At 40.9% G+C, this 27,309-nt stretch overlaps 1 protein-coding gene across 4 annotated transcripts in view; it reads left to right on the top strand.

Annotated features, from left to right (window-relative positions):
- Positions 1-27,309, top strand: part of lrp4 (low density lipoprotein receptor-related protein 4) — a 252,869-nt gene that overhangs the window by 98,525 nt on the left and 127,035 nt on the right. For all 4 annotated transcript variants that reach the window (XM_078945004.1, XM_078945006.1, XM_078945003.1 and 1 more), the window contains exons 3-4: positions 19,531-19,647; positions 27,124-27,237. In XM_078945004.1, the coding sequence (XP_078801130.1) occupies positions 19,531-19,647; positions 27,124-27,237 (231 nt within the window). The remainder of the gene's footprint in view (positions 1-19,530; positions 19,648-27,123; positions 27,238-27,309) is intronic.

The raw sequence follows: 27,309 nt of genomic DNA, 5'->3' as shown, positions 1-27,309 counted from the left end.
GTTAATATAAAAGAAAATGACTTCAGTCAGCTTGTGATATCTAATCCTAATAGTTTTCTAATGCCGTAGTGTGATTTCATTACTTTGTGTCATTCAGGCTCTTTGGAAGAGAAACTGTGTGTGGGTTGTGTGGATGGCAGCCCTCGAGTGTTACAAACTAGCATCAAACATTCAGTTGAGATTTGTCATGGAAACCAGCATTTAAACCATAAATGATGAAAAGGAGAAAATGCCTCGCCTTGCATATCTGTCACGGACTCAAACGAGCTGTTGTGGATCTGTGTTAGTTCTGTTAATTGGATTCGTTTTGCTTAAAGTCCCAAGTAGCCAAATCTAAAAAACTGTTGTTTTTGAGGACATAGTTTCTACAAAGCGACATAAGTTCATTCGAAATTTGCCTCTAAGTTGTGGGCGGGACTGTTGGCACGTAGTAAGCCTGCCTTCACTTCATTACACTCACCCATGCCAGCTTACAGCCCCTCACACCCCCAATCTGACATTACCGGTGCACAATAGTGTATCCAGAAATTTTTCATGTGGGTTGCCGGTGGGGGGTCATTTTAAATCTTGAGGTGGCAAACAAAAACCAGGAGCAATTCTTTCTACTAAACGTAGTAAAACAGCCTTTAGAAAACTAACAGGAAGTTAAATGCCTACTGATATATTTTGATTTATTGTCTTGATATTCAATGTTCTGACTATGGCAGAACAATACAGATGGTGATCTAAAGCAGTGCTTTTCAACCAATTAAGGAGTTTGGTCCAAGTCATCCTTCTAACTGAAACACTTTTCTAATAACGTCTGGATAATTTTGTGTTAAACTTAAGAAAAAATAATAACAACATTTAAGAAACAGGATTAAAGTGAAGTGGCCAACAGACACAATTAAACTCAATTGAAACAATGTATTCATCTAAAAAGATATAAAACATTTTTGTTACAGTTTTCAAAGACTTCATCTTTGATTAAGACAAGAGAAAAACTAATAAAACTTCATGTTCACTTTTTGTGTAGCTACAGAAAACATAAATACAATGTTGGTCTTTTTGTGTAAATTGAAGATTGAAATAAATCTAAAAGAAAAATCACTATTTAATAATAATAAAATATATATGTTTTTTTGTGAGGTTACATAAATTTGCATGTTAATAAACTGGAGGGAAAACAACTACTAGGGTAAAATTTCAAATATTTTAGTTGAAAATTACTACGGAAAATTAACTTAACTTTTATCACAACTTTTAGAAAAAACAACTGCAACTTCCAGCTTTTTCTGCCACAATTATCACAAAAGTGCACATGAGATAGCGAAGGGACTGTACGTCAGTAGAGACTATTATTTTCTCCTTTTTTCAAATCGGTAGAAAAAATAAAATCAATATATTCACAACCAACTGCTAGAATTAAAATAAATGGGAATTTAACAGGAACATTTAAATTGGAAAGATCTACTAGGCAGGGTTGTGGGCTCTCCCCGACTCTGTTTGCTCTTTTTATTGAGCCTCTGGCACAGGCAATTCGTGAAAAACCTGAAATTAAAGGAGTTTCACTGAATGGAGTTGAACACAAATTAGGATTATTTGCCGATGACTTAATAGCGTACCTTGAACAACCAGAAGCATCAATTCCTCATTTCATGGAAATATTAGAAACATTTGAAAATTTATCTGGGTATAAAATAAATACTCTCAAAACTTATTAAACTTCAACTATGTTCCCTCTGAATGTATTAGAAACTGGAATATAAAAGTATTAAATACCTAGGATTGGAAATAACATTAGACTCTCAAAATATAAACTTTAAAAATTATTCAGTAGTACAAGAAAAGATACAAAAAGACATAAAAAAATGGTCAACACTGCCACTACATTTCAGCTCTAGAATTGAAATAGTGTAAATGGCCATTTTGCCCTGGTTTCTATTTTTATTTCAAGCTCTACCAACACAGATCTCTAACACGCAATTTACAATGTGGGACAAAACGATAACCAGATTCATATGGGATGATAAAAGATCCAGAATAAAATACGGCACTCTCCAACTTCCATAGAATAAAGAAGCTATGGCACTTCCAAAGCTGAGAGAATACTATATCGCTTCACAACTACGATACTTATACTGTTGGTGTAATCCCCAGTTTACTGAGAAAAATAGAAAAATATAGAATGTGAAACTTTACAAGAACCCATTCAAAACATATAGGAGATAAAGAATTATATGAAACCAAAAAAATGCATCTAGATCCCATAACAAATCATACAATAACTATGTGGTTCAAACTACTGCAAAAATACAAAATCAAAATCAAATGGGTAGCATATGATAGGCAAATTAAACCAGCAGAATATGATCCAATTTTTAAATATTGGACTACAAAAAGCAGCAGCATGGTGCTTGTTAGAAAAGGACGGAAATCTGGAGAGTTTTGAGAACATGTCTAAGCAATTTCACCTTGATAAACGGGATTTCCTTTTTACATATTTACAAATGAGAAACTATTAGAAGACTGCAATACACAGTGGCTCTTCTTGGGATGAGGGTGGGATCATTCAAACAATAACAAAGGCATATAAAGACAGTAATACTAAAGTTATTAGTACACTATATACATCTTTAATGGAGTATGACAAAAACACAACTTTAAAAGTAAAATGTAACTGGGAAAAATAATTAAACATAAAGATAACTGAACAGGATTGGTTAGACATGTGGAGACACCACCATACCACCTCTGGATCCCAAACATTGAGAGAGTTTGCCTGGAAGAACCTTATGAGATTTTTCACAACACCGAAACTGAAGAACAAACTGTTGAAAACAAATAAGAGCTGTTGGAGTGAATGTGGAGAAGTAAATGTTGACCATTCACATGAATTTTTGAAGTGTTCGAATGTAACAGGATTTTGGAAGATGGTGTGTGATATAACATGCAAAGTGCTGGGATATACAATTTCTCTGGAACCAGAACTGTTTTATTTGTACATATAAATAACATCATAAATACATCTCCCGCGGCACACTAGTGTGCCGTGGGAGATGGTCAAGTGTGCCGTGAGAAATTGCCCTCATTAACTGATCTAAAAGCAATTACCATCTCCAGGAAATCAGCTCTTTCTTCATCCATACAGGCCCTGATAAAACACTGAGAAGTTAAGAATATGAAATATCATAAAATTATTTTTTCTTTGTGTTTATATGATTCTAATAAAGACATTTTGATAACAATAACGGGATACCGCGATTTAGCTGCAGCCATAACTGTGTAAGGAAAAGTCCCGCCCCTTTAACTGTCTCCACCAATCATTCTTGAAGGCTTAATCACATGTCATCAGTCTGACCAATCAGAAGTGGTTAAAGTCTTCACTTCCTTTGTAGTAGGTTTAGGGAATGTCATCTGGACTTGGTTTTAAAGTTGGAAGACGTTTCACCTCTTATCCAAGAGGCTTTGTCAATTCTGAAATAGCTGGTCTAAGAGCTGGTATATATGTGCTCATGGGGGAGGAGTCAGACCTGAAACTGGAGGTGTTGTCCACTTAGCCTACGTGGTTTCGGGTCGTTAATAGTCCTTTGTCCTCAGCTGGGGGTTGGGGAGTCAGTGACTCCCTCTCCAAATGGTCGTCTCTTTCAGCGGTTAACGACTCAGGTGGAACTGGTTTGGTTTGTTTAGGTTTCAAAACACTGTCGTAGATGGATGGAAGAATAAACCTGAGACCACCATTCTTATTAAGAGAAGGTTTATCCTTCTTGACAAAGATGGCTTCTTTCACTCCTCGCTCAAACCATCCTTTCTCTCTGGCTAGAATTCGGACTTCACTGTCCTCGAAAGAGTGGTTTGTGGCCTTCAGTTGGAGATGTACTGCAGACTCAGGTCCACTTGGGTTGGCTCTGCGATGTTGGTAAAGCCGCTTGTGTAGCGGTTGTTCAGATGACATCCCCTAAACCTACTACAATGGAACCAACCTGGATGAATGAGAGTCTTCATAGACATATTCATTTCCTTGTTTCGATTTAGCGCAAAAAAGTCTCTCTGTTCTAACAAAAATATCAGCTAAAGCTCGTCTTTAGCAGTTTAGCTTTCCACAGAATCTGGTATCAGACTGGAACAAGTGAACAAAACAATGAAGCTCAAAGACGCTGGTCTTTCTGCGGTCGGCGGATTACGGGCACTACATCTCCCATGATGCAGTAAAGTGACTGTCTTAGCGCACAAAGAGTCTCTCCTCTTAACGTCTTAAAACAACGAACACACATCAAACAGTTTTTGAATCTTTTGATTCAAAAACTCTTTTTTAATACATCTTTTAGAAAAAACAGCTGCAGCTTCCAGCTTTTTCTGCAACATTTATCACAAAAATGCATGTGAGATTGCAGAGCGGCTGTAGATAAATACAGACTGAGCTTTTTCTTTTTTTTATTTATCTATTTTTTTGGATGCTGGTGTGCCGCGGGATTTTTGTCAAGGTTAAAGTGTGCCGTGGCTCAAAAAAGGTTGAAAAACACTGATTTATAGGATGACACAACAAACTAAATTAGTGCAGAAAGATGATCCATGCTGTAAGAATTTCTGTTAAATTTAAGAAGTATTTACACATGTGAGCAAAACTGTTGCTGCACTCAGTTAATAAAGGAAAAATCACTGAAATAACTTTAAACCAGTGATAAATGAACAAATGTCTAGATAATTAACCAATAAAAAACAGACATTTTTAATTGTTAACCAATATTAACCGAATAAATTAGCCTGAAATTATTAAATTCATGCTTAAATGTTATGCCAATATTTTTCAAAGTGTAAGTTGTGTGGGTTTTTTTTGGTATAGTTTGGTCAGGGATGCGTCTTAGGTGCAACCTGTATGTGATTTATTTAAAAGAAAAAAATAGCAACCACTGCTAGAGGGCACTGTAGGTGTGTGTCTTAGTATTTGCTACTGACAGGAACTCAGAAGAAGAAGCGCTGCTCAGTTTTACGCCAGGCTTGGCAGGATTTTTTCAAAGCAACACAGAGGATGGAATAATTCAACAGATTCTGTGATTTGAAGTTATATAAAGAGTTTAGTTAGAATAGAACATCTTTATTTCAATAGCACTTTTCCCAAAACGAATCACAAAGTGCTTTACAAAGAGTATAAAATCATATCAAAACACAAAAAGTAATAAAATACAATAACAATAAAACAAAACACAGTAAAACGTAGTAAAACAAGGAATAAAATTAACTAAAAGCTCTCCTGAATAAAAACGTCTTGACCTGTGATTTAAAACACTCAACGGAGTTGATCTGACCTAACGACAGTGGGAGGGAGTTCCAAAGACGAGGAGCAACGGCTTGAAATGACAGATCTCATCTAGTCTTAAAGCTGGTTTTTGGAATGCTTAAAATATTCTGGTTGAAAGACCTCAACGATCGGGCACTGTCTAGACCCACTAGACAGTGTGCTGAACCTTTTTTCTTCAATGATTTGTGATCTTCAATGGTGTCCATGGATTACATGAAATCTTTCCACCTTTTTCCACCTTTGTCATGGTAGGGAAAACACATCAATGTAAGGGTGGGGTCATCTAAGATAGCACAAGGGTTATTGCTCGTTAAGCAATTCAGCAAATTTTGTAGTTTCTAGTAATCATTTTCTGTGAAAGAACAGTAGAGCTGGATATCATCTGTATAGAAATGATATGAGAGATGGCTGAATTGATTAATACGTGTCCCGAGAGGAATCATATATAAAATGAATGAAATAGGGCCAAGTACAGAACCCTGAGGAACGCCACAAGTTATTTTTTGAATTTCAGAGCTTGAGGAACCGACAGCCACATCAAAAGTTCTTCCACTAAGATACGATATAAACCAATTTAAAACTGACCCAGAGAGACCGTAATCATTGTGAAGATGTTCAATTAAAATGTTAGGATCCACAGTGTCAAAAGCAGATTTCAAGTCTAAAAGCACAAGGACAGTATACTGGCCTGAATCAGCTGCCATAAGCACATCATTTGAAATTCTTAGGAGAGCTGTGTCTGTGGAATGCTTCTTCTTAAAGCCAGACTGAAAAGAATCTGATCCTTTCCTTCTAGGTACATATTTAGTTGGACAGCGACCACTTTCTCCAGGATTTTAGAAATAAAAGAAAGCTCTGAAATTTTTGGATCCAACTGGTCTAAATTAGGCTTTTTCAGAACAGGATTTATTAAAGTATGCTTTAAGAGCTTAGGGACTGACCCTGAAGTCAAAGAAAGATTAATGAGGTCAAAAACAGTAGAACCTATACTCTGGAACACCTTCAGAAAGACAGAGTTGGGAATTGTGTCAAGATGGCAGGATGAGGGTTTGATCCTTTTCAGCAGAGAGTGAACATCCTCCACTGTCACAGGAGAGAAATTATTATTATTATTTTTTTTTAACTTGTCCTGTCCAACAGCTAGGCAGGCAGATGAGAGCTGAGGGCCTCTTGTGTTGGACATATTTTACTTTAACAAGAGGGGTTATTAATCTTCAGACAAACCAAAGGTATGACTGAATAAACCCCTTTTGTAATTGAGGCCAAACTTTATTAATTTCAACCATGTTTGAAAATCTTTGGTGTTGGACCGGACGGAAAAGGAAAGAAGGGAAAAAGAGAGAGGGATGTTAGAGAGGGGAGGGTGATAGTGAGATGGGGGGGATAAGACTATGAAGCAGCATAGAGCAGACCGGTTTAATGGTTGTTTATCATTACGGTACGGTTCAAATGTAGTACAAAAAGGGCGGGGCCTGTCCACACACACTCAAATGTTATCAACACACCTGCTAGCTGCAAAAATGTCCACATGTCAACATGTACACAAAACAGATAGTGTTCACAAACGCATACCTATGCCTTTAAACCAACTAGTGTGAAATCTTTCATTCATTCAATCATGCAAACTATTAGTGCAAAGGTGAGCTAATACCTGTGTTCAGGTGAGTGTCTATGTTCTTCTAAAATGGATGGTGGAATGTGAAAAGAAGGAGGAGGAGGAGCGCCCAGACCCCCGCCGCAGCAGCAGCGGCAGCCGGAATCCCCCCAACGCCACAGGGGAACAGGCAGGGAACAACCGCCCCCCGGGCGACCAAGTCCGCCACCCAGGCCAGGCCCAGCAGGACCGCCGCGAGGCCCCCAGAGCCAGAGAGCAGGGAGGCGCGGAGGGAAAGAGAGCGCCGCCCCACTCCAACCAGGAAAGCAGCCCCCCCGCCGCGCCGGGAGAGCCCAACGCTGGGCCCCACCGGAGAAGGACGCCCACAGCCCCAGACGAGCACCCCACCACCACCCAGGAGTTCCGGGCATCCCCCCGCCCCAACCCCAGGTACGAGCCAGGACCCCCCAAGGGAGACCCGCTCCGCACTCCAGGCAGCCACCCACCCGACCCACGGTTGGTCCAGGGAGGAGCAAGGCAGGGGCCCGCCGCCCCCGCCCAGGAGGGGGGAACCCCGGGGAAAAAAGGGGGCCCATAAGGGGTGTTGTAAATATGGCCCGACCAGGCTCGGCCACTGTTGGAAGTTTGGCGGGGCCCAGCGCTCAGGAGCAAGGACCAGGACCCACCTCCCAGGGAGACGAACACCCCCGGCTCAGGTGTAATGTGAACCCCCCCACCATGCGGAGAGAGCACCGCCGGGCCCAGGAAGCCGGCACCCAGGGGACACGGCCGCCGTTGCCAAGGGGCCCGCACCCCCCACCAGGGAAGGGGTAGGGAACAGATGGACCCAGGTCCCACCTTCCTTGCAAAATGTGTGTGCGTGTGTGTGTGTTTGACAGGGTGTGTGTGTGCATGTGTGTGTCTTTATGTTGGAATGTATATATTGAAGGGGGAGGGGTGTGTGTACTAAGGGGGGTGCAGTTAAAATTGGCGAGTAGGGCACTAAGGGGACATCTCCTGATTACTCACAGTGATGTCCCCTCACCCTCCCCACCAAGGGGCCCTAAATGTCTAAGGTGCGGTTAAAATTGGCGGGTAGGGTGTTAGGGGGACATCTGCTGCTTGCTGGCAGTGATGTCCAAGCACCCCCCCTACCAAGGACCCTACATGTCTAAGGTGCAAATAAAACCGAAAGAGGGGGGGCCCACTCCATACGGCAACCATAGGAGGGGGGCCACTGCCAAGTAGCTCCCCCCCAAGGCGCATCGCAGGCTAGACCCCCCACCCCCTCACCCTAATATGAGGTTATATGAGGAAGGGGGTAAGTTGGGGACAGCTGGTAGACTGTCCCCCGGTGGTCAAACGGCTGTCCCCCAGCCCCCCCCCCCCCCCCCCCCAGCAAACGGGCCAGGCCCACCCAGCCCAGGGGCCCCACCCCCGGAGGCGGCGACACCCTAGGCCCGGCACCACCCACCCCACACAGAGAGAGAGGAGCCAGGAGGCGTCGCCCTCCCCGGAGCAAGCCCAGGCCCCCACCCCCAAACGCCGGCCCTAGAAGAGCTCTGGTCAGGCCTTGACGGGACCGAGGCAGCCAACCGGCCGAGGCAACCACCGATTGCCTCAGCGGAGACCCCGACCCATCAGCCCCCCCGCCCCGTACCAATTGGCACAGGAGAGAAATTAGACCAAGACTTCAAACTATGAAGGCTCTGAGAGAGCCGAATACTGGCTAAAGGAGGGATGTTTGCCCCAACATCCAAAACCTTAGCTAAGAAACCTTGAATAAATAAACTGCAGTCAGGCTGAGAAAGCTTTGGGAATTTAGAGGCACAAGGTGCAACTAGAGAATCTAGCGTGTTGAATACAACCTTAGGATTTTCCTATTTGTAGAAATAAGTCTGGAAAAGTAAACTGATCTGGCCAGTCTTATAATTTTCTTCAGAGCACAGATTAGATCTTTAAGATGCAACCTGTGTACTTCCAAATTAGTTGCTTTCCATAAACACTCCACCTTGCGACAAAGCCTTCTGGAGCAGCGGATTTCTTCATTTATCCATGGGAAAGACATTTTAGACACACGCTAATGACCGACTGGTCCAGAATCAAACATGGGCGGGGCTTTTGCCACCTGCAGAAAGCGTAGAGAAAGTGTAAGGGGCCATTCGATTGGCTAAAAGCGAACCCGCCTGCTTTGCCAATGAGTTTGATTGACAGATTCACTAGCCAATGGTGAGATTAGTCGACCCGCTCCGTCAGATGAGTCTCAATATTCACCGTAGAAAAATCTCTCACACACACGGGGAGATTCACAAACGAGAACGGGATTTTGAATGCACATTCTGCAATTCGAATGATCTGTGAGTTCACATCACATGTGTACCTAAAAATCACGTTTGTGAAGCACTTACTGTGCATTTCTGATACATTTATTGTGAATTTCTAAAATGTTTTTGTGAAAAACAGGGTGCACATTTGTGAGAAACACTTATTGTGCATTTGTAAAACATTTAGTGTGCATTTGTGAAACACAATGTGTGTGTTTGTGAAACACAGGGTGTGTATTTCCGAATTTATTTTTCACGTTTGCATAAAATTACATTTGTGAATCGGAGCGTGTGTATTTGTAAAACCGGTTGTGTGCATTTCTGATTATTGAGACTGAAATAACTCCATACAATACATTTTACTTTTCAGTGAAAAGCACTTTTAGTTGAATTCAAAAGTCTTTCCGTACATCTTAAGACTTAACTAGAAAGTCTGCATTTCCAGAAGAAAATGCAGGGTTGAATGCTGTACTGCTGAATGAAAGCTGAATTAGCTCAAAACAGGGCTGAATGGACAAAAAAAAAATGACGAACAAACTCTTTTATTTAGGCTCCTTAGGTCGGGATTCTTTTTGGCTGAGAGAGCCATGAACACCATACATTTTTAAATGTAATTACATGAGAGCCATACAATATGTTTAAGTGAATGTGTGAATTATATGTAATTTCAACAATTTTAAAGTACAAAACATCTGTGGATTATTTCTTAATATGATTGTGATGCTGTTGCTATTAATGATAAGTATTTCTTATGCGACTTCTGGTGCTGCATGGTTTTGCTCATGGTCTTGTAATCTGGTTCATCAAAACCCCAAATTCGCAGATTTGGGGTTTTGATTCCTGGTTTTACAGTTTTAATGCCAAATAGTTTAGGCATTAATTTGACACCATACCTACATGGTGAGTTTAAGGTTCATGCAGGTGTTGAGACGTCCACCCGCTAAACGTGATCGTAGGTTAGTCTTAATGTTCTTTAGATGTGAGAAATACTGCTCACGTGCAGACGTAGAGCCAAACATTGTCAGTACAGCAATACTCACACGCTGCAGTGTGTGGTATGTGAATGATGGCTGGCTTGACCGCAGTTCTGTTGTGACCCACATTATTTTAAGAGAGGACCGGGGGCTGCCGAGCGGTAACGCCGTGCAAACACCCAGACTTTCATTGCGGAGTGAAAGCGATCAGCGGCGTGGGGCTTTTTGCAGCGCATTAAGCGGTGGAAAGCCGCCGGCACCGCGCGATCCGCCGCGGATGCGCTGCGAAAAGCCCCGTGCCTCGGATCGCGCGGTACAGGAGGGCATCGCTTCGCACCGCATGATCCTCTCTTGAAATAATGTGGGTCACAAGAAAACTGCAGACAAAGTAGCTCTCATTCGGATCTGCGGTGTCAAATCAGCCGTCAGTGTGACAGGAAGCGCCTTTCAAGTTTTGACGATCAAGTGGTCTGCGTGTCAGCTTTTTCATTTCTTGCCACTTTTGTTGGCTTGCCAGCTCCGCTTGTCGCCGGCGACACAGTCACCGCTGTGTGGTGTTATTATAGACTGTCATTCCAAAACGGAAGAAGAAAATAAATGATGGATCTTGTTAACTGAGCAGGTCTCGACATCTCGTTCTTACAACTCGACCGACGGAACACGCTGACACGCTCCGGTGAAACGCTCCGGAGAAACCCTTTGTCTACGACCCAGATCATGTGGCCATCAAAAGAGCCAGTTATGGATCGCGAGGGTTCCCGACCCCTGGTCTAAACGGTGATAATTTGTGGGGGGAAAAAGGTTTAAATTAAGAAATAATCAAAGTTGACCATAAATAAAATTAAAAAGAAAAGCAAACTAAAAATATATATATTTTTGTAAAAGCTGATGAGCCGGGTCTTGAACCGGCGAGCTTCTGCAGGGGGTGGTGGGGGGGTTTCCTATGTATTTCTATGGGGGAAAAAATCCTGGACAACCTGGAATATCTTGGAAAGTACAAGTATTTGAAAGACCAAAAGTAAAATAGGTGAAAAAGTGTAAAAGAAGTTAAACACAAGGATTCCCAATTTATTTTAATGGAGCAGAAATCCTGGAAAATCCTGGAATATCTTAAAAAGTTCCATGATTTGAATGACCAAAAGTAATAACTGTAATAAGTTGAAAGAGCTCAACATTTTAAAAGTAAAATGGTAAAAAAAAATTTAAGGGTCCGAACCGGGTGTCGAACCAGGAACCTCTTGCGCCATAACTTCCCAATGTATTTTAATAGGGCAAGAATTCCCGGAAAACCTGGAATATCTTAAAAAGTACAAGGATTTGAAAAACCAAAAGTCATAGCTGGAATAAGCTGAAAGAGCTGAACGTTTTAATAGTCTAATGGTTAAAATTGGATAAAAACTGTAGGAGGAGTTAGGTGCCAAAAAACGGCGGAAGATACCATAAATAAATAAATAAAGAGAAACAGGAAAAAAAAAGGGTTGAATGCTTTACAGCATTCAACCAATAAACATACCAGATTTCTCACTTCTTACACGTCATAGATAATTTTTCACTCCTTGAAACCCATCTCTGTTTTTTTTTAACCACTGTCCTGTTTTGTGGCATCTGCCCGTTCGCAATCTTGAGCCAGTTTATTTAAGGGTAGACTGGGCAGATACAGTATATTAGTCCTATTAGAGCCACTTGGGTCATATGCCATACAGTTAAAGGGAGGCTATTAACACTGGCACTCAAGGCCACTTAATGACGACCACATACATCTTGAGCACGTCAGAGCTACATACATAACATTTGTCACATAAATTTTGGTTTGTACATTAAAGTGTGTATATCCAGGTGCTGTATCCATAACCCTAAATCCTTAGTCACTTGCACCTGTGCAGGGGTTGACCCATACAGGTGCTTTGGGTTTTTGGGTTGGAGGGTCGTAGAAAAGAGCTGCTGCATCTTAGGTGATGAGTAAGTGTCCATAGGATGCACACAAACTTGACTAATTTACTAAATTCTATCAGTCAGGCTGTTGGAGGACTTATCACCTGAAGATGGGTTCTAGAAGTGGTCTCCTTCCTTGATCATTTTTGCTGCCGACCTGCGTGCCCCATAAAGGTTTTTCGGCGCAGACAAGTCTGTAAAGGCAGTTGTGACTGATGCTACGTTCACGTCAGGCACGTGTGACATGTTTAAGAATTCACTAAACATGGGTTTTTGAATGCGCTTTAAGCATTTAGTTGACACAGGTCTGGCCCTACCCTACACTAGCGCATGTACAGTTGGAAGAGGTTTGGTGTGAAATGTCAAAGCTGTGCAAATGCTCCAGGCTTTTTCTTTCACAGCTCTATTTCAAAATATAAAAGACTTGATGTCATAGAATTCCAGCCAGGCACAAACTACAATTATTAATTTCTCCTTCATGATTTTTTTTCAAACGGTTGGCACTTCTCTGTTTTGGAAAGGAACCATATGTCACCGCCAAATTCAATCACGAATTGGTCAAATTTCAATACATTTATCTTTTGATGCATATTCAATTGCTGCACATTTTGTACGTAGAGCCTGAAAAGGATCTTAAAGGGTCTATATCATGCAAAATTAGATTTTTGAGCTTTTAAGTGTATTGTAAGGTTATTTTGTTAGAAAAAACAACCCCTAAGTGGTATTTTGATCCAGTCACACATTTCTGAGCATGTAATATACCCACCCACTTTCTCAGCGGAGTATGCGGTGATCGGCTAAAAGGATTTCCTTTTAAATGGACAATATGCATGTCCACGTTAACAAACATTTGGATGTTGCCAGTTTTTGTTGGGGCAATGCTGACACGCTGCCAAGGCCAGCTCAAAGTTGATGACATGAAATGGGTGGCACCCAAAAGGAGAGAAGGGCGGGGCCTCAGGGATCCACTCGTCTTACTTTGGGGTTGGAAAATTAGCTGCAAAAATAACTCGTATTTCATAAAAAAAATCGTTCTTTAGTGTGCCAATAGTAATATATTATTATGTATATAGATATAGTTTACTCTGATATGCTTAAGAAAAGCATGATATAGACATAGGGTGTCCAAACCTTTTGTAACTAGGGCCATATTTGGTGAGGTGGAAATGTGCAAAGAGCCAACCACTCAGCTGACATTCTTTTAATCTTTTTAGTAGCATTACATTTAAATTAAAATTAAGTAATTAATGAAAATTTTACATGGCTGAAACAGCTCACATTTCTACTGCCGAAATACAAACTTATCTCTTGAGAGGCCATCTTAACTAAAACAAAATGTTTAAATGCTTTAAAATTGGTTGTTTTTAGGGCTGCACGATATGAGGAAACTCACGATTTGTGAAATTAATGATCAATATTGCAATGACGATATAACTTGCGGTATATGAACATATGGCAAAAAAAAAAAAAAACATAATTTCCATTTCACTTAAACAGTTTAAAAATTATACACCAAATGACCCTCGTATATACAGGAGGCGAAAATCTAACATAAAAGCGCTCCATCCAATTGGTCAACAATGTTAAGACGTCCGTCCGATTGGTCAAATGTATAAATGGATTTATTTGATTCGTTAAATAATTCAAGCTGCCATAAAATTGTTTTAGCACATTTAAGGTAACCATTTATTGCAATTTTCGCCATCTTTTGCAATATGCATAATTCCCTGCTTGATCTTGCGATAACGATAAATGTGCAATATATTGTGCAGGCCTAGTTGTTTTAGAATAGAATGTCTTTATACACATGAACAATTTGCATCACACGCGCATACAGCGAAATGAGAGCCGCTGATTGTTCAGTGCAAACATGCATCAGAAAAAAAATTCATAAAATAATAAGATAATAAAATAATTTCACAAAAAGAGAAGTACAATTTAAAAAAGTACAATTTACAAAAATAGAAAATGTTCAATAAAAATTTTTGCTGAGTGGGTTTTCCCCTTAAAAAAAATCATGAAGGTAAAAATCTAAACTTGTCTAAATGCTTATTTGCTGCTTCTTTCAAAACCAAATTTTATATGGAGAAAGTTATTGTTTTTTCTTGGTTTCACAACAGTCTGCGGAAGGATTGAGTGATGTAAACTTTAGTCTGGACTAGGCCTGCACAATATACCGCAAATTTATCGTTATCGCAATATCCAGCTCTGCAATATGCATATCGCGAAAGACGGTGAATATCGCAATAAATCATAAACCCAAAATGTGTTAAAACAATCTTATGGCAGCTTGAAGCATACGCATCAAATAAATCTCTTTATGTTTTGACCAATCAGATGGACGCCTACCCATTGTTTACCAATCAGATGGAGGCCTGGAGACGATTGTCACCTATGTCGATGAGGGTCATTTGGAGTATAATTTTTAAACTGTTGCAATGAAATGGGAATTATGTTTTTGGTTATTTTTCTATTTGTTTATATACCGCAAATTATATCGTTATCGCCATATTGATCACTTATATCGCATATCGCAAGTTTTCCTCATATCGTGCAGCCCTAGTCTGGACCGTACCCTGTCTGGATTCTTCAACGTGTCAGATAAGAGGCTTATGTTGATGGTATTGAAAGTCTGTGGGTTCACCTGTGGGAATGACGGTAGAACGCAAGTGGGAATTTTGTAGCTGGTATGAGAAAAGCCCATTGGTTGAAGGTCAGGCTGTTTTTTTTTTTCTTTTCTCATATGTGTGAACACTGCAGCTGTCAGAAAGGTAAATGCACAGAGGAAGGGATCTTTCCACAGGGTTTGAGTGGGAGCTTATGTTACGATCGATCGATCGTAAGATTCCTTGCTGGAAACATTAACCAACTACATCTTGTGATTCGTATATAGATTCATTAGTTCCAGACTAAAGTTGCTTTTCCACTCTGTTTGCTTCTTCTGCTTTTAATTATTAGTTTGACTTTTTTCCCTTTTTAACACAAGAATATTTACTTTATTGTCAACCTGCCGTTTTTTCAGTTTCCCATGTTAAACAGCTCTTTTTTTTTTTTTTTTTTTTTTCTTTTTCTTTTGCTCTGCTGGACTTATTTCTTTTCATTTTTCTAGTGAGGGACTTAGCTTTTCCATTTGTGATTATCGTACTTTCCGGACTATAAGCCGCTACTTTTGTCACCAACTTTCGACACTGCGGCTCATTCAATGATGCGGCTAATTTATGCTTTTATTTAACGGCTGCCAGGAGCGCTCCAGCAGTCTCGGAGTGAAGACTGCCTGCATAATTCTATGTCCAGCAACAAGCGTGAATGTTTTGACACACATTCAAGCAGCCAAACAGCATGGACCTCACATCAGTTGTTAGACACTTAAGTCAGCCGCATCCCACAATCCTTTGGTGCCATTAGACCCAACGTGCTCGTGACCGCGACTACAATATGCAGCTTTCAAGTTAAAAGCAATTGTTAAAGCAGTGTGAAAAATCCACCATGAACAACAGGTTTGGAAAAACCGGTCTGCTGCGTGCCAGAAATTTCCTTCACTGTTGTGGAAGGAGACTTCTGGGCCGCGCAGAGCCACGTAGACCGTGCATAGGCGTGTGCGCTTATAAGTCACTGCTGCTCTCTTTTACTGGTATGTTTTTTCAACCAGCCCTGTTATTTCCACATTGCTGCCATGTTACTGCTGGAAGGAGGAGAGAGCTGCTCTCGCGTTCCGCTGCAGCTTCATGCTCCTTCTTAAACACGCATGCGGTTTCAGCACATATACATCCTCAATCTACAACACAGTCTGGCGAACCGGGGGTTAGCCCCGCCTTAAACCCCTAAGATTCATGGGAAGTGGGGGAATCTGAGTGTGAATTTCCACACCATAAGTGAGGGACCTGTGAGCTGAAGTGACATCCATGCTGTTTGGCAGATGTGGGTGTGTTCAAATAAATAGGCTAAACTACTGGTTACTCCTCCCTTTCTGAGACTACTATGGTCTCAGTGACGTACCAATTGAATTGCCACAACATGCGACTTGTTTACTAGTGCGGTTTGTGTATGTAAAAAGTGGTTAATACTCATTAACTTGGGAGGGTGCAGCTTGTAATCGGGTGCGCTCTGTAACCTGGCATTTACGGTAGACAAATAGAAATGGTGTTTAACTGGAAATAGGAAAACAGGAGTCAGATTTGAAGTTTTTTGTAACCTAACTTCCATCAACAGTGGCTGGCGGAGGGAAGTTCATGCTTCCTTTGGCGGTCAAACAGAACCGCCTTGAAACTCAAGGGTTTTGCATCCCACTCAAATTTAATCTTTCCATAAGCAGCTTTCAAACAAATACACAAAAACATCATCACTCGCCGACTTGGTCCAAGGAGTCATTTCATGTTTGAGCTGAAATATTCTGTCAAAGGGTTCAACAGGTCATCTAGAGTTAGGGAAACAGTAATTACGACCAGCAAATATGGGTTCTTCACTACAGTTAGACTCTGTGCCTTCCCTTTTAATAATGAAATATCTGTGCGGGGTTATGTGGGTCAGTGGGGCTCTACAGCCCCTGGAGACTCGAGCCACACCCTAACACACATGCTTAATTCACTCTGAGCCCCAGCTTGCCCGCCTGTCTGCCTCCCTGCATGACGTCATACATTTTTCATAAAGCCACGACTGCTTGGTCAATATTTCATATCTGTTATCGACAAGTAAGTGCAAAAGGGGTTGCTGCCCCCCCCCCCCCCCCCACACACACACACACACACTCACCCACCCCTCACCCTTTTTTTCTTTCCCACTCCGTTCATCCCTCACTAGTCTGTAATTAAATTAGCTCTGTCTGCAAATGACAAAGGGCCAGTCATTCAGGCTCTGCTTAAATAGCTAGTTGCTGCGCTTGTGATCGGATATCTAGTTAAGGTGGTATGCGCTGAGCTGAGCTCAGTGCTCCTCGCTATGGCAGAGGCTGTAAGAGATGAGGATGTATGGGTCCGGTCTAAATTTACAATTAGGAACAGCTGAGGGCAAACAGAATCAATCTTTGGCTTTTAGGCTGCTTGTCCAATTTTTACCTTTCCTCCAGCCAGCAACCATGCAGGAGTCATGACTAGGCCTGCACAGTAAATCCCAAACTTATCGACATCACAAAATCAGCTGGTGCACGGGTATCGCAAAAGACGGCGTAAACTGCAATAATTTTTGACACGCATGCTTCGACAGACAAAGCCCAAGCGCACATTAGCTACTTTGTTCTTAACTGTTGTCCATATTTTTTTTGGTCAGTACTACTAGAAAGGTAGATGATTGTTCTCCGATTTTATTTTTTTTAATTCGATTTCCGATTTTTTTTCCCGGACCCCCCCCCCAAACAGCAGACAAATTAAAGCAAATTTTGCTTTTATTTAATCAAACGCAAGATAAATGTAACCCCCATTTCTGGGGGATGAATAACTAATAAATGAACACACTCTTGGAATCAAAGTTAAGTATAAGATTTTTCTTCTTCTCACTCCCTTTTGGACTTGTGTTGTTTACTTAATTTTGTTTTATATAATTTGCTTGTTTTACATAATTTTTGTCCTGTTTTTGTTTTATTTTGTCATTCTACACTTGTTTTTGCTTGTCCAAAATAAAAATGTTACTTACTTACTTAAAGTCCCAGCTGTGTTTTAAGTCACATTTTGTAGTCTAGACTTAAAGGAGACAAACATTCACCTTGAGAGTAGCACCATTTTCTAAAGAATTAACAATAAAGCTCATATCTGGTGTCTAAGTTTTTAAATAAATTAATAAGAAGATGATGAAGCAGCAGGAGTCGCGGTCAACCCCCCCCCCCCCCCCCCCCAAGTAATAACTACAACACAGTATTCTTTATTAACAAATAACAGTAACAACTAACTATCTAACTAATGAACCAACTATAAAGGCGTTGTAGAATGAGTATGTGTATGTGTGTCCGCGCGCTGCATGTGTAAGAGGACTGAGCGCGTGCCATGCGAGAACGAGTAAGAGCCTTTGACTGCGATGGGCTTAGGCAAATGTTGCAGTATGGGGTCTCTTCCTCCACGTCTGTGGCAGCAAACCCATACCAGTTCCAAACAACAGATGATTTTATTCCTTTCTTGGGAACAAACTTCCCACTCTCACCCGTAGCCATGCTGTCCCTTGCTGTTTCGTGCGTGCTATGATGTTGTTGCTGTTTGTCGCTTGCCATACTGCCGTGTGAAACTAACGCTACGCAAGCTCTGGGGAGCCAAAAATGCGCAATTATACAAAACTCGATTTAGTTATTTTTGAAATCGCCCAGGCCCACATGAAACAATTATTTTTTAAGTAAAATGGCTTTTTCTGAACTGTTTCCTGCAGTTCTAATAAACATTCAACATATCAACAACATGTTCTGTTTGACACACAAATAAAGACAGAAAATTGTCAGAAGAAATAGCTTTGTCCTTTCAAAGCAACAGCTTGAAACCTGATAAATTATTCGTAAATAGTTCCAATTTTACAACAATGTTTATTGCAACATCATTGCGTCTTTGTCAGTTTTTCAGGTTTAACATTTGCTTCAGTGTGAAAACCTTTTAGGATTTTCACCTCAATTCACACTTTTGGTTTTTGTTTAGCTGATTGGAAAGTCTTGTTATGTTGTCAGCATCACCACACATTTTTATAAACATTTTGAAATGTGTGACATGTTGAGGAGTAGGGACGTCGTAATAGTCAGTTGAAAAGTGAATGTATGTTGCAGCATTGGAAAGTGAATGTAAGGATTCTGTGGTTTAGTTTGGTTTTGTTGTTCATGTTTTTGGTTTCTTTTTTCTCAGTCACACCAGTTTCAGGCTCATGATCCACATCTGTCTTCAGTTCAGTTAATTGCCCTCAGCCTACTTAAGTGTCTTGGTTTCTGTTCATCCTTGTCAGGTCATCTGCTCTTTCCTGCTTTGCCACTTTTTGTTGCTCCCCATGGTTTTGTCATGTTTCAGTTTGTTTATTAAATGTTTTATTTTCTGTCACCAACCCTGGTTTCCTGCATTTGCGGTCCTCCACCACCAGTTCCTGACAGTGAATCATCCATAATGAGTAGACATGTTGCCTAAAGACAGAAACAGAGGCTTTGAGTTCATTTTCTTGTCTCGTCTGCCTCCCTTTGCAGGTGTGAAAGCTCACCTGTATCCGGCATGGCTCTCTTCCACGTCATTCTTGTAATAAATGTGTGGCATACATGAATTACGTACGGGTATCATTGTTTAGGGATTTTGGCAGGTTCATGAGCAGTACATCCTTTGTTATAACTGCAAGACTTGACTTTGACATATACTGCAAGGACTTTAATTTGCAGGAAAGAAGTGTCCTTAGTAGACACGCAGGAGCTGCTTTGACCTCCACTGACCAGAGAGTTTGTCCGTTTATTGCTAACAGAGTTGCTGTCTGTTTGTGTTTTTGCAGTGCTCCCTACCTGCTCACCGCTGGACTTTCACTGTGACAACGGCAAATGCATACGGCGCTCCTGGGTCTGTGATGGAGACAACGACTGTGAGGATGACTCAGATGAACAAGACTGCCGTAAGTGCACATTGTACCTCAACAACGCACAAGTGTTGTACTGCGCACCCTGTCACGCATTCACAAACTCCAGCGCACACACTCAGTCAGTTCTGCCTGACTCAAAGGAACTGGACAGACGTTTGAAGCAAACGTGTTCAGTGGAATGTTTGTTTTTACAGACTCGAACACACACTCTGGTTACAGGCTCCTTCTAAATGTATGCCCACATACATTTTCAAACTTTTTGACAGTTTAGGTTATGCTTCAGACACATCTTTGTGGGGTTTAATGGTGCCATTAAGCAGAAGGCCTACATAATGATGTGTTACAGGTCTGTTTTTAAAACCATTTCTAACCAAAAAGGGAAAAAGATATTTACCGTAATTTCCGGATTATAAACCGCTACTTTTGTCACACGCTTTCAACCCTGCGGCTCATTCAATGATGCAGCTAATTTATGCATTATTTTTCTTTTTTTCAAGCATTTTTTCTAACAGCCGCTAGGTGCGCTCAAGCAGAAAGGGTAAGAGTGAGACAAGGGGAGTATGTTATATGTGTTGAGGAAGACGCCAGTTTAAAATAAATTCCTGCTTTGTGGATGAATAGCACGAACAGACCCTCATCATGGAAAATGTAAGAAGAAATGCATATGACGCAGCTTTCATGTTAAAAGCAATTGTTGAAAGCAGTTTAAAAAAATCCACCATTCCACGGGTTTGGAAAAGCCGGTCTGCTGCGTGAATGAGGGCAGCGCAAGCTCAGGAGTGAATTTGCCTCAGGATGACAGTGACACTGACAGCACCAACAAAGAAGACACAGATAGAGTGTGTGGCGAAGAATATCTGACGCTATTCCAATCCGACACTGAGGAGGAAGACTTCCATGGTTTCAGTGCACAGGAGTGCGCGCGCGCCAATTAGTCACTGCTTCTCTCCGTGACTTTTACCGGTATATTTTTTCACCAGCCCTGTTAGAGCTGTTACTACCATATTGCTGCCGTGTTACTGCCGCGTCACAGGCACTGTTTGGAATGGAGCTGTGATGGTGTGGGATTTTTGATCACCGCAGTGATTAAGCAGCAGGAGTTGCGGTGTCGCGGTTTACCCCACCCCCCAAACACAAAATCCCCCGGCGGGCGGCCGCGTCATGCACTGAAGAACTCACGCAGCTTGTAATGCAAATGAATACAATGGAAATTCCCCCAGAAGCCCTTGAAGTTTGAACACAGGACTCGCAGAAAAAGCAAATTATTATCAAAGATGATTGTGTTTCTTATTGTTCAAATCTCGCACTGTATGCAGAACTTTAAAAAAAAAAAAAAGTCATGAGTCATCACAGCGGTGGTGCGGTTATCGTCACAGCCCTAGTTTGGAAAGAAAAGCTCAGGTATATTATTAAAACTTTGAAAACTCTTTCTGTGTACTATCTTTCTTTGTAAATATATCATGTGTTGAACCTTTCCTGCAATTATTTTTTTTCTTTCTGACAGTGGTCGGAAAATGCGGGGGAGATCCTGTCCGCTGAAGGCGGATCTTACTTGGGGGTCCACTTCCCCGTTCGGACCCTCAGAACCTCCAGAGCGGGTTAAAGAATCATTCACCGTTGTTCTGGGGAAACCTTTTATTACAGTTTCTCTTCACTCTGCAAACATAAACGCGCACCCCCAGCATACCTCTGCTGCAGGCTCCCGCTCCCTCTTTCTTAAACACGCGCACCCGGTTTCAGTTCAAACACATCCTCATTCTACAACACATTTTTCAATGTGGGCACATGCGGCTTATAGATAGGTGTGACTTATGTATGTACAAAATGGTTTATCATTTAAAAATGTAATGGGTGCGGCTTATAATCAGGTGTGCTCTATAGTCCGGAGATTACGGTACATAAATGCAGCATTTAAAAAAACTATTTTGCAGATTATATCATAAAACTTGGATAGGGTACAAGGACGCTCTTGAACTAAATTCAGCTTTTGCGTTGTCTAAATGTATGACTTCAACTCCACAAATAATATTGTGGGACATAAAGCTACAATTTAATTGCAATAAAAAAAAAAGATTTTTGAAAGGCAGAAATTCTTGAAAAAAAGCCAAAAGCTTGAATTTTCACGTGGCTAATGTTTTTGTTTTTTGAAAGAGTAATCCCCAAAGAGTATTTGTGCCAATTTTGTTGCTTTTTTCCAGAGATTTCTGTGAAATGGTCAATTATCTGTTGCGCTATTTATTACAGAAGTTCTATGTTCCTAAAAAAGGCAGTATGTATTATTCCTCTAAAAATTAATACAATTTATGATGTACTACCCCACAGAATGACAACGAACTTGATGGAATGGCATTTAGCTGTCATTAGCCTGCGTTGTTCTTGGGATTACCTGCTTACGATGCATTTTTTTCTTGCCGTTGCGAAATTTAACTGCAAAGGAAGTTTTGTTTTTTCAAATATTGCTGAGCTACCTGCCCCGTGATTAAGAAACAAATGCAATAAGAGTGAGCTGGCTCCACCACCTGTTTTGTCTCACTTTCTGTTGTGACATGGGTTTTAAGAACACCAAATCTTTTACGAAGAAGTGGCTTCTCCGAAGCTGCGGCCATGAAGTCATTGGTGTCTGCTGTGACTGTAACTCAAGAATCTGTTGTTGGGCGCCTCTGGAATTCGCCATAAAGCAAAAATAATGAAGTGTTCTGCATTTTGTTTGCTCAGGTCTGACGAGATGACATGTTGACCTGATGAAGACCATTTCAGTACTCCCCTACTTCATCTGGGTCATATCACTCTTGTAGCATTGAAAGTAGGGCTGAAACGATTCCTCGAGTTACTCGAGTTACTCGATTTCAAAAATTCCTCGAGGCAAAAACTCTGCCTCGAAGCCTCGTTAAATTCCTATGACGCGCACTATACGCGCGGCGCATGGATTTGATTGTGTCACACGGACCGTTTATTCACACGGACCTTTTGAATTTAGTTGGCGCGATGGCGGAGAATAGATCTATAAATAAACGACAGAAATTGTCTAAAGTGTGGGATCATTACACACTTAATAAAGAAGAGAACAAGGTGCAGTGTCTCTACTGCAAAAAAGAGCTGGCATACACAACAGCACATCTTCCATGATTCAGCATCTGAACAGAAGACATCTGCGCGACGGCTGGAACCCCGACGCCTTAGGCGAGGGACTCGCGCGTGCCGCCGGCAGCGAGCGAGGGGCGGCGTCAGCCGCTCCGAGGCGACCAGCGCGGGCCGCCTCGGCGGGCGGCGAGAGCCCCTAGCTGCGGTATTCAGGCGACCGGGCCTGCTTTGAACACGCTAATTTTTTCAGAGTAAACGTTTCGGACCCCGCGGGACACTCAGCTAAGAGCATCGAGGGGGCGCCGAGAGGCAGGGGCTGGGACGGCGGTAGCTCGCCTTTGGTCGTTCAAAAACACACACAAATCGTTCTATCCAATTACTCGATTAATCGATCGATTAAGTGCTAGATTAATCGATTACAAAAAGAATCGATAGCTGCAGCCCTAATTGAAAGTATGGGAACGAGTACAGCTGTTGCTTCATGTTAAGTTCCAGTGATATTTGATACCTGTCGGATGCCGCTTTAAATTGAATAAATTCATAAAGGTGGATCTTCTGTGGAATATAAATTGCACACCTGGTTTGGTTGTTTTCTGTGGTATCCCGTGCAGTTTGTGTGCTCAGCAGGCACAGACTGGCCCTTTTTCTCCCGATTGTGTCTTATCCATCATCCTCAGATCCATCCATCCTCCTCCTTTCTCTCCTGACCCACATACAGTGTCAGCAGCCAGACACTAAAACACTTTCTGATGGGGGGTCTGTCTGCTCCAAGCTGCCTATGAATTTTTTATCCACATGCCTACACCATTTTCTGCTCAATACTGTTTCACAAACTACTTATTATTTTATGTGTTTTTTTTCTTCCTCTTGAATTCTGAGCCAGGTCAGCCTTTCTCTCCAAACATGTATTTGTTTGCCCTTCATTGAGTCAAGTTTATTCCATGATTTAGAGGCGCGGGGACTGTCGCCCATGCTTGGCTGAAGCCAAGGTGTTCCCTGTCTGTTTGAACATGGGATTTTCGTAATTCCTTACGTTTTGAAAACATTTCATGAAGGAGAAAAAGCAAAACATTTCATGAAATGTGCACACACGGAAGCAGCCTAGTAACGGCTCCCAGTGGCCTTTGGCCTTTGACGTTTGGCTGCTGTGTGAGTGATGAGCACCTTGACCTCTGACCTCTTTCTGTTTACTTCACCAATAGATGGGGGGGAAGAGGTGGAAGAGACAGATGAATGGAGAAAATCAATTATCTTATAGATTGAATAAGCATTTTTGTCCATTGTTCATGGGTTTTTAGTGGTTGTGAGATTTTCAGTGTTTTTTTTTGACCCACAGTAAAAGGATTTCACACCTTTTTTACCTCTTAAGGATCATCTTCTAAATTCCCAGGTGTTTACAGGATGGAAAGTTTATATGTCATGACTCATTAGCACAACACTAACAGAGTCCACCTCTGTTAGTGTGGTAAAAGTTACCACAGGGAAAGCTGGACATGTGCTTTGGCTGCTATTTCCCTTGTGTCATGTCACTGCCCTTGGAAGTGTTGCAAGTTTGTTTCCCGGGAATACTCTCAGAAGAAAGATGAAATAGCTTTGAGTATGAAGGGAAAATATCTTTGCTCGGGCTTCCTTTCTGTGGGTGTCTGTTTCCCCTGGTTTCCCTGTGCTTCAACCACCTCACACACAACAGTGATAAATTATAGATTACCTCCTGCCAGGGGCCATCCATCAGGGGTTCTCCACAGCAAACCATTTAAATCAGTCTTAATCTTGAACAAGTCTGGGTTATGCTATTAATTGTGGGGCTAACAGGGACACATTGTTGGGATGGTTTTAAATATGTTAAAACCATCCCAATACATATATATATATATATATACATATATATATATATATATATATATATATACATATATATATATATATATATATATATATATATATATATATATAAATAATTCAAATGGAAATAATAAATAATTCAAATGGAACATTATTAGAACATTCTAGCACACTGTATGGTCACATATCTTTGCTAAATTCAAACTGTTTCAACACACTAGACTGGAATGATGGACTGATCAGTTTTTGCTGAATCACATGTGTGTTATCTGCTTTTATGCACTTGATCGTTTTTATGATATAGTAAAATAAATCTATCGTGTCTCAATCCAAATTATTCTATTATCCACCTATCTCATTTTGAAATGATTTTTTAATTATAGAGGTTCATTCGATTTGGTTCTGCCTCAGACGGATCGATCTAGTTCCACCGAGAAATAGCTATTGAATTAATCGATCATCCGATTAATTGTTACATCACTTATAGCTATCAGCCCCATCAAACAAAAATAACCCTGGGGATACTGCCTAAAACTGAAATCTTCCAATTTTTCACACCAAATTCAATTTCCAATTTAAATTGATTTCCCCCCCTCTCTTTACTTAAAAAAAGAAAAAATTACAAATGGGAGAATATATTTAACAAGAACTCTTTTTTGTATTTGTTTACCTCTAAGTTGAGAGTTGACAAAGTGCAACAAAATACAAGCTGTAAAGATGCTAGTACAACAAATACAGCAGGTGTTTTGAGCTGCTGCTAGCTTGAGCATCTCGTGGAGAGCAGCACTTCTCCCACTTCAGTCTGTTTCGGGTGTTAAAACAAATTGGGGTTTTGCTAAAACAAATGTGTCCTACTCCTACATTATATTCACCTGCTTTTGTAAAATATGGAACAAAGCTGGACTGAACCTTTTATGGTCATGCTTAAAGTTGGCTCATATCACCTGTTTTTTTTTCCAGGGGTTCAAGCAAAGACTAGCTTTTTATAAATGAAAATATAAATGAAAATGCCTTGTAACTTGTTTTTACCTACTGACATTTTTTTATTTTAAGCAACAAAAAAAAATGCCTTTAACATAAAACCTGACATTTAGACTGTTTTGTTCTTTGTAGTAAAAAATAAAAATGTCATGCTTAGTATGTATTCAAGTATTGTTTAAAGTTCTGTGAAAGAAAGGATTAACATATGAATCGGTTAGTACAAAAGGGGCCCAAGTCCACAATTTTTCAAAATAGAGATATTATATGTTCTATGGTCTTCAAGGGAAAATCTATCTCATTATGTGAAAGTCCGTTGTAATGTATTGATTGTGCTTGACATTTAAAATGCATTAATGCAAATTCCTGGACTTGGGCCTCTCTTGCATGGGTTTAGCTTTGTCCCATACATGGCAGCACTAGTTATCCAATATGGCAGCGCCCCTGTTTAATTCAAGAAGGGCCCAAGTCCAGAGACATTAGTTTGCTAGTCCTCTGAAATTATAAAAGTGAGGTTCTTCATATTATAGCATCAGTAAGCTATGAACTGGTGCTATATCTGGGTAAAGTATTAATAATTTGGTGTAGCCTCCCTTTAAGCTATGCAATTAAAATAATTTCATGGAAAAACAAACCTCTTGGACTTGGGCCCCTTTTGCACTAACCGATTCATATGTTTTAAACACAACACACATCCCTCACTGGCACCTTCAGCCAACTGTAATTGACCCGACTTGGTATGAGCAAGCTTGGTTGTTTTGTATGCATCACGTGTACATAAAAAGGCAAAGCCAGCAGAGACACAACAGGAAGACAACGTTTGTCAGAAGCCAATTATTAACTTCTAGATTGATTTTATACATTTTAACCCATAATCATGTTTGGATCTGTGGTTTTCAACCAATATCACTGTATTGTATTGTATCACCCCCAGCATACAAAAATACCGCAATTGTGTGTAAGTATGAGATTTGAGGAGGCCAATGTTTTGAATAACTGTATGTAAACCTGTTTTTTGTACAATATAATACAAAGCTGCACTTAACTCTTTATGGTCATGCTATGAGTTAGCTGAGTAAGCTTATAGGATGCAGGGGGCTCAAGTAAAGAGTGGTGTTTGAGGCTACTTGACTTTTTAAAAATGGTTTTGATCAAAGCCTCTAGGTTCTAGAGTTGCTCTCTGACACCTGACCGGCTGAGAACAGCAGATGTTTGATTGTGAGAAGGCTTCAAAAATGTTCAAAACTCTGAATAAATGTCTCTTTTATCTTTCTGTCACACTCTTTGGCCTGCTCCAAGCATCGCACAGCATTGGATTGCTCTCCGTTATGGAAATAGTTGATGTTGAGGCTACGTTTGCACCTCAGTGGCTTTAAAGTCAATCCAATCTTTCAGTTTAATTTTATAGTTTTTGTTCCTTTGACCACACTAGTTGAATAATTACTGGAGATTCTTTATCTTTAAACCCTCATTAGTTTTCTCTCAAAGCCTTTTGAGTCTTACAGAAACAGTAGTTATTTTTTTAATGCATCAGCAGTAAAGACCACTTCAGCAAAGATTACTTTTCAAAGGTTCTTCCCTAATGCCTCTTTTCCTTTGTCTCCACAGCTCCCAGAGAGTGTGAGGAGGACGAGTTTCACTGTCAGAATGGTTACTGTATCCGCAGCCTCTGGCACTGTGACGGTGACAATGATTGCGGTGATAACAGCGATGAACAGTGTGGTAAGCCTACGCTAGCAATGAGTAGATTCACAAAAACACAGATTTGAAGTGCCTCCTAATATTTTTCTTTTT

This window comes from Oryzias latipes, chromosome 3 (assembly GCF_053564925.1).
Source record: "Oryzias latipes strain Hd-rR chromosome 3, Olatipes_Hd-rR_3.1".
Classification (NCBI taxonomy): domain Eukaryota; kingdom Metazoa; phylum Chordata; class Actinopteri; order Beloniformes; family Adrianichthyidae; genus Oryzias; species Oryzias latipes.
Note: the sequence above shows the minus strand (reverse complement) of the source record. Positions and strands in the feature narration are given on the sequence as shown.